The sequence below is a fragment of the Cricetulus griseus genome, chromosome 5, assembly GCF_003668045.3.
Source record: "Cricetulus griseus strain 17A/GY chromosome 5, alternate assembly CriGri-PICRH-1.0, whole genome shotgun sequence".
In the NCBI taxonomy this organism is placed as follows: domain Eukaryota; kingdom Metazoa; phylum Chordata; class Mammalia; order Rodentia; family Cricetidae; genus Cricetulus; species Cricetulus griseus.
Window position 1 is genome coordinate 39,050,262 of NC_048598.1, and position 15,082 is coordinate 39,065,343.

The following is a 15,082-nucleotide window of genomic DNA, read 5'->3' on the forward strand; positions in this document are numbered from 1 at the left end:
CCACTTCTTCCCCAAAGTTGTTGGAAGATCTAAAACGTTACTCAAAACTCAACACCATCTTTCTATGTAAGCTTTGTCCATAAATAAATGACAGCCAACTTACACCTGGTAATAGCTGCTAGGACCCTTATTCTACAAGGGGTTCTGCTCTGCACCCAGAGGAAGACACATGTGGTACTTTGAACAAGATGTTCCCTATATTCTTGGGGATCTGAATACTTGGTCTTTAGTTGGTGGTGCTACTGGGGTGAGTTGAGGAGGTGTGCCCTTGCTGGGGAAGTATGTCACTGGGTGGTGGGCTTCGAGGATTCAGAAGCCATGCTCTGTTTCCGGTGTTCTTCCTGTACTTCTGGTTTATAGTGAGCACTCAGTTTCTGTTCCAGCCTCCTAGATATCTGCCTGCTGCAATGCTGTCCCCCAATCCCAATAGTGATGGACTCTTATCTCTCTGGGACTTAAGCTTTCTTCCCACAAAGTTGCCCTGATCATGGCCTCTTATCATGGCAATAGAAAAGGAACTAATACATCGCACACTACCAGAAGAGTCCCAGTAGGTCATTCTGGGTCCCCTTTTGCTCTGTTGCCTAAGTGATGCCCCCATTGCCCAGTTTAGTCTCTATATGCTGTCCATTCTTCACTCACCATAAGGACAAACACCCTGTTTCCCCTGAGGCTTCTTTTCTGAACATCACAGGTCATAGAAAACTTTCAAGACATAATTTGCTGTAGGTTTCGCTTGTTAACCTGTCTTTAGTTGTGGGGATGGAACCTGTGGCCTTATAATGGGTAGAAACAGCAGCATACCTTCTGCTTCTGTGGTTTTCATGGCTTCCTTTCATGTTTCCACAGCCCAGTGTTTAAAATGTAAGGCTTTGCTGACCCGTGGTACTTACTGTTGCGCTAATATGTGAGTGAATAAAAAGAGTTCGAAGAGACAACTATTCTCCCTTTACTCACTACATGCTGCTATCATAGGACTGTTGACATCATCTGGTAAAAATATAGGATACATTATCAGTATGGAAATTCCTAAACAAAGCAATATGGAATTACCACATAATCAGGCAATCCCACTATAGGAAGTATCTCCAGAGGAAGTGAAATAATTAATTACACGAAAAAGAAACCCGAGTTTCACTGTTACTGCAACACTATCTACATTAGTCAAGGTGTGGGACTGGTGGGTGTATTGTAAAATACACTGGAGTGTATTGTAAAAGTGTGGTGTATACATGCACAGTAGAATATTCTCCATCCTTAAAAGGATGTTGTAACTTCCAGTAACATAGAAAGAACTGGAGTCATTGTGTTAAAGGAAGGAAGACAGGCTCAGAAAGACAAATGACACATGTTCTCACTCAGTTGTGGCTATTTAAAAAGCTGATCATGTCAAACAGAAGAGAGGTTTTTAGACGTTCGCAAGGGAAGAGGGAAGGTAGCAAGTGAGAAGGTGTATAGTTAGGACCATAGACAGTGGTGTTAAGTATGCACTTCAAAACAGCTAGAGAAGAATGAAAGGCTGGAAACATGTAGATGATAATATTTGCTGTGATAATCATAAACACAACTTGACTTACCCTACCCACAAATAAGCACATACATGTAATGTATCTATCTGTGAGACCCATGTTTATATTTAAAATAAGAAGCAGATTTTTTTTCTTTTTTTAGTTCTGTGGGTAGGTCCCAAATACCACACGAGACATTCCTGTATGCCCACAAATTATTTAGTTATTTATTGTTTACCTGCAATTAAAAATTTCCTTTAACTGGAATGTCTAACTTAGTGAAACTGTCATGTCAAATCTAGCAAAAGAGTGAGTCCATACTTAAGTAGATGTTCAGATTGTGTTGAAGCTGGTGTTGAGCGTGTGGTACTGGACCCAGAGTTTTCTTGAGCTTTGGCAATTATGAACAAAAATTGCACGTATAGCTAGGTTACTTGGACAGACTTGTAGATGTTTATGCAATGGGCATTAGGCTTTCTCTCTTAGAAGAATCTGAGTTCTGGTAGCAAAAGAGTTGACCAAAGAAACAGCCATGCAGCATTTTTGTGGCCTTGGTATCATGGTCTTGTCAGCAAAGTCATGGGTTCTGATTAAACCCAGATTGAGCTGTTTCCTGTTAGCGTGCTAACCCACAGGGCAGGCTCAAGTCTCCTTGTCTGACTTTCCAAGTCTGACTTATTAAACGCTTGTCTGCCAAGGGTTCCTCCCTTTTCTTTGAAACTTCAATTACAAGTTATTAAGATAATACAAACAAAAATAGGTTCTGAAATCCTTTTAAAGGATTATGGGCCTATCGACTTTTTTGCTGCAAAAATGAAACTTTAACATTTTAGTTTATCCTGTCTGGCATATGGCAAATGGCATTTTAAAAATGTTTTTTTTACACTTATTTATTTGTGCGTGTGTGTGTGTGTGTGTGTGTGTGTGTGTGTGTGTGTGTGTGTGTGTGTGTGTACCATGATGCACTTGTGGAGGTCAGAGGACAACTTCTGGAAGTCAGTTCCCTCCTTCCACCATGTGGGTCCGTGGGATTGAATTTCCGTGGTCAGTCTTGATAGCTAGCACCTGTACCACTGAGCGGTCTTGCTGGCTCAGTGGATATGTTTTTACATTTCATTTCTGTACAACTTCATTTCAAAATGATTCCAGTTGTCAGCAGATAATTCTAAGTTATTGTTTGTTTGTTTTGTGGAAATGTACTCTATTTGAATGTTGGTCAGTTAGAACTCTCCTAAAAACAAAGCCAAACAAAGTCCTGGTCTGCCCAGTGACAGCAAGCAGCCTTTAGGGTACTCATTAAGAATATAGAAACTATAGGAAACATTAAGTGAATGCGCTGACCACTACTCAACTCTCATTGTTGGGTTTTGTAAGAATGATTCCAGCCAACAGCACTCTATACTTCATTTTATGATATTGCTGCTTGTCCATTGCAGTCACAAATAATCTTCTAAATCTGAGCATCCAGCATATTGTATTGGATGTCTCTGAAGTCCCCAGGAGCAGGAATCAGGCAAGACACAAAGGAGAATCATGCATGTAGACAGGGAAAGGAAGTGAACACGGAAGAAGGGTCTGGCTAGAGCAGCCATTCCATTCCTCAGGGAGCAGCTTGGCAGCCTACCAGATCTGCTCTCTGGGGGTCTGTGTGGTCACTGTTGCCCACAAACATTTTTCTCTGTGTTTGAGTTCTTGGTCACATCATTATCAGTGAAAAATGAATTCTTTTAAGCCATCACTACTTTCAGTAAGAAAAGTCTACTTTTAGAGTGGAGTTTGCACTTCTAAGTGAGGAAGACTAATCAAATCACAAAACTTGTGGGAAGGGAGTCCTGACATTATCACAAAGTAAGGAAGCTTAATTTAACATTAGAGCCTCACCGTTCCTCCCAATAGAGAAGCCTTGTGCCAGTTACACTTGGCATTGAATACTGTTTAACGGCTACTGAAATTATTGTGTAGGCAGATAATGGTTTTGACAGAGTCTTTTGAAGTACAAAGCAAAAGCTGCAAAACATCCTTCCATTTTAATATTACATTAAGAAAGAGATCAAAGAGGCTGGGCGGTGGTGGCGCACGCCTTTAATCCCAGAACTCAGGAGGCAGAGGCAGGTGGATCTCTGTGAGTTTCAGGACACCTGGTCTACAAAATGAGTTCCAGGATAGCCAAAGCTGTTAAGCAGAGAAACCTTGTCTGGGGGGAAAAAAAACAAAGGAGAGAGATTAAGGAGATATAGATGTTTTTAGATAAATGCTTTTATCTAAATATGTATTGAGAAAGGGTCTCACTTTGTATCCCAAGCTGACCTGAGATTTACTGTGTAGCTCAGGCTGGCCTTGAACTCACTGTTATCCTTTGGTCTCAGCGTATGGCTGGTTGGCTGGGTGGATAGGTATGAGCCATAGGCCTGGCTAATTAGCATTATATTTTATAATGTCTTCACTTATATTTTTCTCTCTTAAAGTAGAAAGTGGCAAACATGAATTCAGTACATTGCAGTTCATTCTGAAGTTCTGTAACATGTTTTTAGGGTAAAGGGGGATGGACTTAGAAACTCTGTGTATCAGACCTGCTTGTTAGAGTTTAGCATCATATGCAGCCACATTGAAGCCGAAGAAAGTCAGCAGTAAAGAAATGTCTTTGACTTTATTGAACTCTGTAGTCTCCGAACTTGACACAGGACCTCCTCTTAAAGTAAAATAACCTAATGTTTTATAGTACATTCTCGAAGCAGTACTGGTACCTAGTAATTAAGATGTAATTAGAGTTTGAGACCATCCATCTTTTGCTCATTGTTTCTGCTGTTCAGTTAATTGGAACTTCTGGGGAACAGATGGACACTGTAGCTCAGCTTGCTGTAAAACTAGTACAGAGTGAAAGAGCAGCGCCTAGGCCTTAGCCTAAGCCAACAGTCCTAAGAGCCCTAAGGAAATACGGGTGTTTTTCATGAATCAGACCTCTGTCCCTGGAAATTTTCCTTTTATAAACCTTTTATTTTATTTATGTGTATGTATTGTATATATGTATGTATGCTTGTGTCACATGTATGTATATGCCCGAAAAGGTCAGAAGAAAGTATCAGATTCCCTGGATCCCAAGTTACAGGTAGTTGTGAGCTTCCTGACATGGGTTCTGGGAAATAAAATCTAGTCTTCCAGGAGAGCAGGAAGCATGAGCTGCTGAGCCATCTCTCCAGCCTCATCCTCAGAAAACCTAAAAAATTCAATAAGGAAACAAAAACATGCATCACATACAGTGTAGTCCTTACATCAATTCCCATTGGCAGTTAGACATAATGGCATCAAGCTTTTCTAACCTCACAGTGGCTGCCGCCATGTGGGTCTCTCTGAAAGCAGTTCCTGGTGAGTTTCCTTCTTAGTTTAACTTCCGACAGGGCCGGTGAAGGGAAAGCAAAATGCAGAACTCAGTAGCCACAATCATCATCACTGGAGACTCAGGTCTTTCTTGCCACTCTTATCACTCTATTTCAGTGTAAGACGTTAGGCAATTTGTATAAAGTAATTCAGTTTATAATTCAGATAAATTGGCTGGTGGCTCTCTGCACCAATGATAATCTGTGCACCAAGGAGAATAACTATTTGCTTTGGAAACAGATTTATTGTAGAACTCCTCTTGGTAGGTCAGTTTCCTTAGCACCCACAAAGGAGTCCAACTTGGAAAATTACATCTGCATGTAATTTGCTAGGCACAGATTGCGAATGGGAGGTGCACTCTTATTTTTCTGTAGTTTGAGTCTCTTTGCTCATCCTCAGTTTTCAAGCCTTTCACATTTTATCACCAATCTGAATGTGTTATGGTTTATGTGTACTAATGTACAGTATAAATATCTACTGATACTTATATTTGCTTTTCTGTGCTAGCTGTTTCTCATAAGCACATATCCTTTAGTGTTTGCACATTTCCAGAGAGCAGGGCTATGCACCACCACCCCTTTCATGGTTCCCCTGGGAGAAGCCCCATACTGCACAGAACAGCTGTTTCTCACCCAGTTCTTTTGGTTGCTGGTGGCATGAAAGAAGGATGTACATTACCACCTATGGACTGAATGAAGACTGTTAGATTATGGTGTGATTTCCATAGGGTAGCATTGGAAACCGACTTCCACCATTGCTGATTTTTCAAGCTGTGACCACGATGTCAGCTGGGTCACACAAACCCTGTGTGTGTGTGTGTGTGTGTGTGTGTGTGTGTGTGTGTGTGTGTGTGTGTGTAAATGTATGTATGTGTATACACATATAGAATTTATATATAAATATATGTAATATATAAATCGGCTTTCCAGAACCATTATGTGTTGACTCTTCTGGCTACCATGGTAGGCTCTGATTTTAAAAATGAGTGTGAAGACTTTACCAGTACAAAGAGGATACAATAGTTAACATTTGCTAAACTCTATCCGGGTGATAGAAAACTTTATTGATAAAGTGTTTCCAGCACCCTTGCTGTCACTAGGGATGAAAGGAGAAGCCATTGTATAGCTGTGAAGTAATCATCTCTCTTTCTTCAGAGAGAAAGAGAACCTGCCTCCACACGCTTGCCTCCGTGGCCACTATTCTGCCACACTGTATTCACAGTAGAGCACATGGCTTTAGGGGACATTTGGAAAAGCTTTTATGAGAGTATAATGAAACACTGACTTGAACTGTTACCGTGTTTTCAGATTGACATCAGGAAGTCATGGCATATAATGCTAATAATGGATTTGTCCCATAGGTTGAAGGGGACCAGCTGCCTCCAGGCCACACAGTCAGTCAATATGAGACCTGTAAGATCAGGACCATCAAAGCTGGCACGCTGGAGAAGCTTGTGGAGAACCTGCTGACAGCTTTTGGGGACAATGATTTTACCTATATCAGCATCTTCCTGTCAACCTACAGAGGTTTTGCCTCAACTAAGGAAGTGCTGGAGTTGCTGCTGGACAGGTAAGATGAAAGGGTGAGTGCTGATGCCAGCCTAAGGCTGCACCCAGGGACCAGAGTATGGTTCAGGCTCAAGGGCACTTGGAAGGCTAGGAGGGAGGAGGGTGGAGAGATTAGTTGAAAAGGCCAACCTTTGGAACAAGTGGCATGCAGAGAGTCAATTATATGGTCTGTTTCCAGGGTAAAGAAATCTCATTCAAAAAAATCATAAAGGCTGGGCATGGTGGTACATGCTTCTAATCTTGGTACTTGGGAAGCTGAGCCAGCCAGGACCACATGGCAACGCTTTGTCTCAGAAGCAAAAGAAAAAAACAAGGAAAAAGCAAGCAGTAGCTGAAACCTATTTTAAAAAATTCAATAAAAGAGTTGAAAGTAGATATTATAAACATAGATCCAACTATTTATAAATTTCAATCTCTATTTCTACCCCCAATTTAAAGTTTGATACAGGGGGGCTGGAGAGATGGCTCAGCTGTTAAAGGTTAGGCTGACAACCAAAAATAAAATTTGATAAGATTAACTTTTAATTTTTGTGATTTCTGTACAAATACTCAACCAGCCAGTTATATCCTTGTTTTGGGGACTGAGTGTGCTCATGGTGCTCCATTCTAGATCGCTGGAAGCCGCTGATGAGTCTGGGCTTTGGCAATGACAGTCATGACTGTCAACAATCACCATGTATTCACTGTTTTATGGACATGTGTATGAGTGATGTCCATGCTCCGTGTTGTTAAGAAACACATACCTGAGTAGTGTATACACTGTAACTCACATACAGACAAATCTTTTTGTTTCTGCCTTTCTTTTGTTTTATTTATAGTAAAACTTAGACATTTTATAAACCTACTGTCATGTTGACTTGATCCTAGGACAAAGAAAACTGCCAGCTAAACAATTATTTTAGAATCATGAGACTCCTCATTCAGATCCTTGTAGTCTGGGTTTCCTGCCTAAGGAAGGAAGCAGGAGTCAATGCTTTTGTTAGGCTTGTTACATATGTGGGTTTGTATATGTGTGTATGTGTGTGTGTATATTTAATTTTAAAGGTATATGCAATTGTCTTGAAAATATTAAAAATTCCTATACTATGGAAGGTATGAAAAGAAATATTAAAGTTTTCTCAAATTGCATTTTTTTCTCAAGTAACTCTTATTAGGTTATAAAACATAAATATTAGTAAAATTAACAAACCACTATCTAAATAGGCAAATAATGCAATATTAACAATTAAAAATAGAGGTAATCCGTATATAAAGTTCACACAGTCTAGAAAGTTATAAAAGCAATAAGTGCAATTTCTTTTTTCTTGGTTTCCTAGTTCCATTGCACCTTGGTGATCTTTTTGTATTCTTCCCCAAAATTTCTAGGCACATATGTGTGTGTGTGTGTGCATGTATAGGTATATATATCCTTAATACATACTATATCGGGTATATTGTCTTTATAGGCTTATTTATTTATTAGTAGTATTTATTGAGTACATTGTAAGAGGGTACCAGGCTACAGCACTTCCTGCCTATATAGACTTATAACACATACATGATATAAACTGAATTAAGCAGATTACACAATGTATCCTTCAATTTTCATGTTTACATATTTATGCATTTTTAGAAATATTTTTACTTGTTCAGTGAATCAGCATATGTAAAAGGCTTATAATAGTGACTAACACGTTGAATGTTCAAGAAATATGTTATTATTTCAAAATAACCACATACAGGTGGATTTTTCTAGCCTCTTTTTCAACAGCTTTCTAGTACTTACTATTTGATAATTTCATGGACAGAGAATTAAGCACTTCCTAGTTTTTAAAATTCTTTTAAAGAATTTGTGAGCACAATACCTCCAGGAGCATCTTTACACATAGGCGTGTTTTCTGGATGCTTTTTGAGACTCCTATAGGATAATCTCATAGAAGGGTAACCAATGCACCAGTATGTAGAGATTTAGAAGCCTGCCAGATGCCTCCAGAAGGTTGTATTACCACACTGCTGTTCTGAGCATCCTACCACAGACCACACACTCCCCAGCTGGTGATGGCCAGTCTCTTCAGCTGAGCTATCTTTACTATGATCTGACCATTGAAAAGTCGTTCTGGGATGCCTGCCTCTTGTGTTGACGAATAGAGTTTGCTACTTCAAAAGACACTGGTCATTTGTTGTGTGTGAATTCTTTTCCTATTCTATAATCTTTCCTTTTGAACTATTTAACCTAATTATTAGTCATCTAATTATAATTCTTTGTATATTAAAGAAATTAGATTATTTGCTTATTATTATGTTGGAAATATTTTTTCCTAATTTGTTCTTTGATTTTAACATGTTTATTAAATATTGGCATATAACTATTTTATGTAATATTTCTGTCTGTCTTCAGAAGGACTTTGAATAAACAACTTCCTCTCCCAGGTTATGGTTAGTGACCAGAGTAGATTTGTCCTCAAAGTATTTGTTCTCTTTCTGTCACTATGACACATACCTGACATAGACAACTGATGAAGGGAAAAGGTTTGTTTTGGCCTCCAAGTTTTGGAGGTTTCGGTCTGATCACTTGGCCCGGTCGCTTTTAGTCCTGTCACAAGTCAGTGTATCGTGGTGGGAATATAGAGTGGGGTGAAGCTGATCACCTTTGAACACACAGTAAAGAGAAGGAGGGTTGAGGTCCTACCTTCTCTTCTTGAAGGGGTTCTGCTGTGTAAAAGTTTCCCCATCTTCCAGAAGCCCTACCCTGGGAATCAGGCTTTTATTAGACATTTGTGGGGCACAAGATTCTAAACATTGGGTCAATTTTTTGTGGGTGTGCACACATGGAGGCTATTGGCTTCATGCTTACTCACATGCTCACATTCAGGGCCACTCAGGAAGCACGCATTCTTTATGGTGCACTGATCTGGCCAAGGTGTCCTGCACTACAGTATAAGGAGCTGTGCCATTTTCTGCAATAACAGTACTTGACAAAATATTAATCCTGGAATAACATATGAGTCATTTTATCGTGGTTCTTATGTAATAGTTCATATCTGGAGAATCACGTGAGTTTTCTCTTTTCAATACTTCATAGCTGTAGAAAGTTGGAGCCTAGTAAGTGTTGGCAGGCAGTATGCGGAAATGAAAATCTCTTACAAGTTCACTTTGAAATCGGTGACCTCTTCTCCATAGGAGGTAACTTCACTGATAATAGCCCACAGATGTCCACAGTTCGTAAAGGAGCACACATAACCGCCAGCTGACTGTCTTAAGGACTGGACACACACACAACAGGAATTAGGGTGTTTAGTCTATGACTTTTATTTGATGATTTTTTAAAAATGTCTTTTCTTTGTTCTATGGATAGACAAATTGGGACTTTCCCCCCCCCAAACACTAACTGGATAACAATGGTTAAATAGTAGATCCAATAGAATAGGGGTTGTACTGAATTCAAACTATCAGTTGAAGTATAGCACTAAATGAAGAATTAAGATTTAGTCTGTACCATGTGAGTAGGCTTAAGGCTGGCTTTGAGTGTGATCTCATAGTTCAATCTGTTGCTTGTTTCTGAAATGAGGGATTAAGCGCTGAATACCTGTGTAATGTAATATGTGGAAAGCACTCTGCAAGACATCATGTAGATGGGACTCGGATGTAAACGATTTAGTTTCTGCCCTGAGGTGGTTCAGAGATCTGTGAAGCCGCTGGTGCTTAAGCTCAGGGGCCCCTCACTTGGCAGGAATCTCTCTGTAAGAATGAGTCAATAGTCTTAATTTTGTATTCCTTTTCCTTGGGAGGACCTGTCAAATTGCAAAGGCCGGTTCCATTAGACTTATATCCACTCTTCAGGACTTAGTATTTTCTTGCAAAAGATAAGGTTAAGTAAATCATCATACATGGTGGTATAAAATAGAATTCTAATATGTGCTGGTATAGGAGTTCAGAGAAATAAATCCCGTTTATTTTGCTTTCTCTGAAGAAATTTAACCTTGTCTGTGCATGTGCCAACCTCAACAGGAATATTTCTTCCTCACTCCATTTCTTCCTCACACTGAAATCTTGTGGCCATATTTCACTCTCCACAGAAATCAACTGTAGATTCTGTGAATTGCTGTGCTCCTAAAATGGCTGTAAGGATTTTTAATGCCTATAATGAGGAGGAAGCAATTTATTGTACAAACTCACCTGTTCTGAAGATAAGCATTTCAAACTCATTTTCATACCAATAGGTTGGTAGACTTATTTGTGAGCCTCAGGTAGAGTTTTAGGTATTTCTTCTGCTGTTTGCATGGATCCTGAAGGAACACTGAAAGCTGATTGCAGTATGTGCTAATCCGGTAATAACCAGACAAAAGCAGATTCATGCAGATGTTGCATCGTTTATTTCCCAACAGAACACGGCTTATTTGAAGTCAAGCTTTGATTTCCCTTAAGACTTCAGTTGTGGCTTTTCGTGTAGGGAACTGTTTATTTTCTGGGATCTCTTTTAATCTTTTCATGGTTCTATTTTTTTCTCTTCTAATATGGGTTTGTGTGATTGACAAATAGACAGTGGTTTGAAGTCATGAGTAGCTAATTCCATGTTTACATTATCCGTTATGGGGGTGATGGGTGCCTCACAGAGTCTCCTGTTTGCCGTGCTTCTCGTCATGGCCCAGACTTAACTCAAGGCTTCCTTTTAACCCAAGAGGAAGTTACTGAATTGGGGGTTGACTGTGTGAGATTTTATTTTCTCTACATGTCACTCAGAACAGTCTGATCTCCCCCACCCCTCTGTTTAAAGAAGTAAGGGGTGGATCCCACTGAAAATGCCTAACCTCAAATGCTGGCAGAGGCCTGCTTCAGGGCGTGATCTTCAGCGAGGGCTAGGAACGTCCCACGATGGTGTGGATCCTGCTGTTTTCTCAGACAGTCTCACTTTCTCTGATAACTGAGTTACTAAAATGCCAATATCATGCGCAACATGTCTCTAGAAACCTTGGACATGCCGTTTTCAGCCCTCAGGTCAGGGTGGAAAGCATCAAATTCTCCTGCTTAGCAAGCGAGTTCCCTTAGAGTAGACCTCCTGGAAGCTTAAAGCTTGAAGCCATCTATAAACCTGTGCTTTAAGGTGATAATTTTGTTGATGTTGCAGAGACAAGGCTAATCAGTAGGTCTTTGAACGAATTTCTTCTTCCCATATCTGCTTGCCATGCGTTTTTCACAGACTTTATCTCATGCCATTTATTTATCATAACTCTGTGTTTACAAACGGAAACCAGTGGTTCAGAAACAACCAATCAGCAATCAGCAGAGGGGGAATTAAAAGCCACCCCTGTGTAATTCAGACCCTCTCTCCCAGTCTGCCCCAGCACCTCCCATGCTAACTCACAAAGAAAGGGTGACTGGGGAACTCTTCTTAGTCATCCTCGTCACCACTTCCTCAATTCATTTTCCTTGGAAATTACCTTTCCTGATGATGCCTCCTTCACAAACTTGGTTTGTCAACTCCAGAATTATTTATCAGCTGATTAATATGAAGCACCACCTACTTTAGGAAGCACTGTGTGAACAATGGCCGAAGGGCTTACCACAGTTCCCACCGTCTTAAATATGTAATGTGTGTTGGTAGAGTGTAAGGCTCACCAAACCAATATACAAAAAAGATGTATATAATTAAAACTGCTGTGACCCTCATGCTTAGAAGTCCAGCACTTGGGAGGCTGAGGCAGGAGGATCACTGTGAGTTTGAGGCTGGCTTGGGATACAGAGTGGGACCCCATCTCAACCTCCTCCAACCATGATGTTTTAAATTTACTTTGGGCAGTATTTTTCCTTAGGCCAAAAGTACTTCCTTCCTTCAGAGTTTTAGGATGTTTTATAGAAAACAACCTCTCGGTCATGAGATTTGTGTTAGGCATATGTACAGTGGTTGAGTGGGGCAAAAGAATAAATAATAATAATAGTAATAATAATAATGATAATAATAATAATAATAATAATAAAAACACCTCAGATTGATTACCAGTTTGCGCTCTGCCATACTTTTAATTGTCTCTCAAAGTCTATGTGATAGAGGCTTGGATGCTAGTGTGGTGCTTTTGGGGGGCAGGGCGGGGAGCTGGGGAACATTTAAGAGGTGAGCCATAGTGAGAGGTCTCCAGATCATTTGGGATTTGCGCTCAAAGAGGACAGGGGCTTCCTTTGCTCTTTCACTTCCAGGCTATGGAGTAAGCAAGCAGGTTTCCTCTGCTATGTCTCCCATTTTGATATGCCACCTTGCTCAGGCAGGCGAAAACAACAGGGCTGGCCAAGCATGGACCAAATAACCTTATTTGCCTTGTAAATTGCTTGGCTCAGGTATTGTTATGGCGGTGAGAGAAAGCTGCCTGGCTGGCTAACACACACTCCTTCCTTGCTCCAGTCCTGTGAGAGTGGGATTCCTTAGCTATATGACAGCAAAGTAAGGAAACATGTGAGTTCTAGGGTCCTTCTGAGCTTTAACGTGATGGTACAGGTGAAATTTTTACTTTAACAACTGGCACATGACTGGTGCTTTCCTTTCTTTGCGGCATTTGTGATGATCTGGAATCTCCACTGAAAGGTTCAGGCATTTGCTGGCCTGCCCCTGTTACCTGGTGGAATCCACTCAGGCAATACCCTGGTCAGCCCAAGGTTCCATGGGAAAGAAGTCTGCACGCAGGTGCAGAGGACCCCTTTAAAAGATAGGCCCCTGCCCCTTTACGCTCTCTCTCCCCCCCTCTCTCTCTCTCTCTCTCTCTCTCTCTCTCTCTCTCTCTCTCTCTGTGTGCTCTCTGTTTCCCCGCTCTGTCTCTCTATGGCGACCGGCCATGGCGGTCAGCCATTTACCCCTGTTCCCCTTCTTAGTCTACCCATTCTACCGGGCCTTATAATAAACTTATAATCTTATGTCTGTCTCAGCAATTTCTCTTTTCTTCTTTTTAAACAAAACAATAACACCCACGTTTACTTTGCCCACTGTTGGACTGCCCCCCCCACCCCCATACCTCAGAGAGGAATGATGCCTGCTTTGGAGTTTAGGAACAAACACAAGTTATCCATGTCTGTTGGAGTGTTCTGCAGGGTACAGCAGTGAATGCCGCCCAGACTGTGCTCATATCTAGTGGGAGGGTATAAGCCACCTGTTGAGTGGACCATCTCATCAAGACATCGAGGACTGATATATACATATATATATATATATATATATATATATATATATATATAGTTTTAAAAAAAAGTCCTCTTGGCAGGCATGAACTGGTAGTAGTAATAGTAAATCTTGTAAAAGGCACACCATACAAATCCATTCAGTTCTCAGATTCTTTATGGATAAGCATATTTGGAATGTACGCAGTAGCTTCTGAATGCTTTTTGTTAAACCTCACTTAAAAATAATTAACTTTCCATTTAGTTCTGAAGTTAAACTATGCACTTGACAAACAGTCTTAGATTCATGCTGGGGCGTGTGGCGCACAGAGAAGGCAGGTGATTCCTTTGCTGTCTGTTCCTTCTGGGGGAGACAAGGTTTCCAGTACCTCCCATCTGTTCTTCCCGGTCAAGGGAAGCTCTCTTCCGGGAGAGCTGTAAAAGCAGGTACTGGAGGGGCTCAGATTTAATCTTCTTCCCGCACACTCATGAGTTTTCTGTCCTTCTGCCTGTCTTAAGAATGCTAATGTTCAATGCCTTTGGCTTTAGTAACTTCCCAGCACTCCCACAGAGCCAGGCGGGAAGAAATAGATGAGGGTGCTGATGAGCACCCTCTGATGTGCAGAGATGCTGAGCTTTAATGGCCTGCTAGCTTTTGGGTGCTCACTGCCTGCCCGTTCATCTAGTGGGAAAACTTTCAGGAAATCTCAACGTTGCTTTGTTTCTTTTCCAGTTTAAAGGCAGACATCCTGGCTATCTTGATGAAGATATCAGTTTCTTAGCAAATGAAGGACATTGCTTTTTTAAATAGTAGATAAGTTTAAATATCTAGGTCTGGATTTTGATGACTCCGAGGGTGAAATGAAAGCCTTTGGATGTGTTTTGATTTAAAGTGGGAGGAAAGACAAATTTGTAAGAGACAAGTTGAACTGAGGTTGAGTTTCTGTTTTGTGACTATGAGAATGATGAGATTATTGGGTAATATAAATGAAGAGGTCCTTGAGAAACTGTGGGTATCTGTAAAATTAAAAATGACTTAAAAATTTGCAGGTATTATGAAGGGTTCATTTTCTCACTGTTTCATGTTTTCTTGGATGGAGAACTATTTAGCTCTTAGAACAACAGAAGATAAACCTTGGTAATAACTTACACATCCATCTATGTGTAGATATAGGCAGAGATGGAGGAAGGAGGCTGTGAGCCCTTCAGAAAGGCAACTAAGCTGATTCTTTCTCAGAGCATATAGAAAGGGAGAGGGTTCATCTGACTCTCTGAGACCCATGGTGGACTTCAGACCAGCACTAACCATTGAACAGTCAGGTGTCGCAAGCTATCTAATTGGTGGCAGCTTGTTGTAGCAGCAATGGCTAAGAAACAAGGACATCTTAGGAGATTGTCTCCTAAAGCTCTTGCTCCTGGGCTCAAGGCTGCCAAGGGGCAGGTGTCCACCCCTTGCCTATGTTCTGCTTGGGGCTGCATATCCTGGTCACCTGTGGTTCCCTGGCTCAGGAA

At 40.7% G+C, this 15,082-nt stretch overlaps 1 protein-coding gene across 4 annotated transcripts in view; it reads left to right on the forward strand.

Annotated features, from left to right (window-relative positions):
* Positions 1-15,082, forward strand: part of Rgl1 (ral guanine nucleotide dissociation stimulator like 1) — a 253,143-nt gene that overhangs the window by 176,649 nt on the left and 61,412 nt on the right. For all 4 annotated transcript variants that reach the window (XM_027417374.2, XM_035445701.1, XM_027417375.1 and 1 more), the window contains one exon: positions 6,244-6,452. In XM_027417374.2, the coding sequence (XP_027273175.1) occupies positions 6,244-6,452 (209 nt within the window). The remainder of the gene's footprint in view (positions 1-6,243; positions 6,453-15,082) is intronic.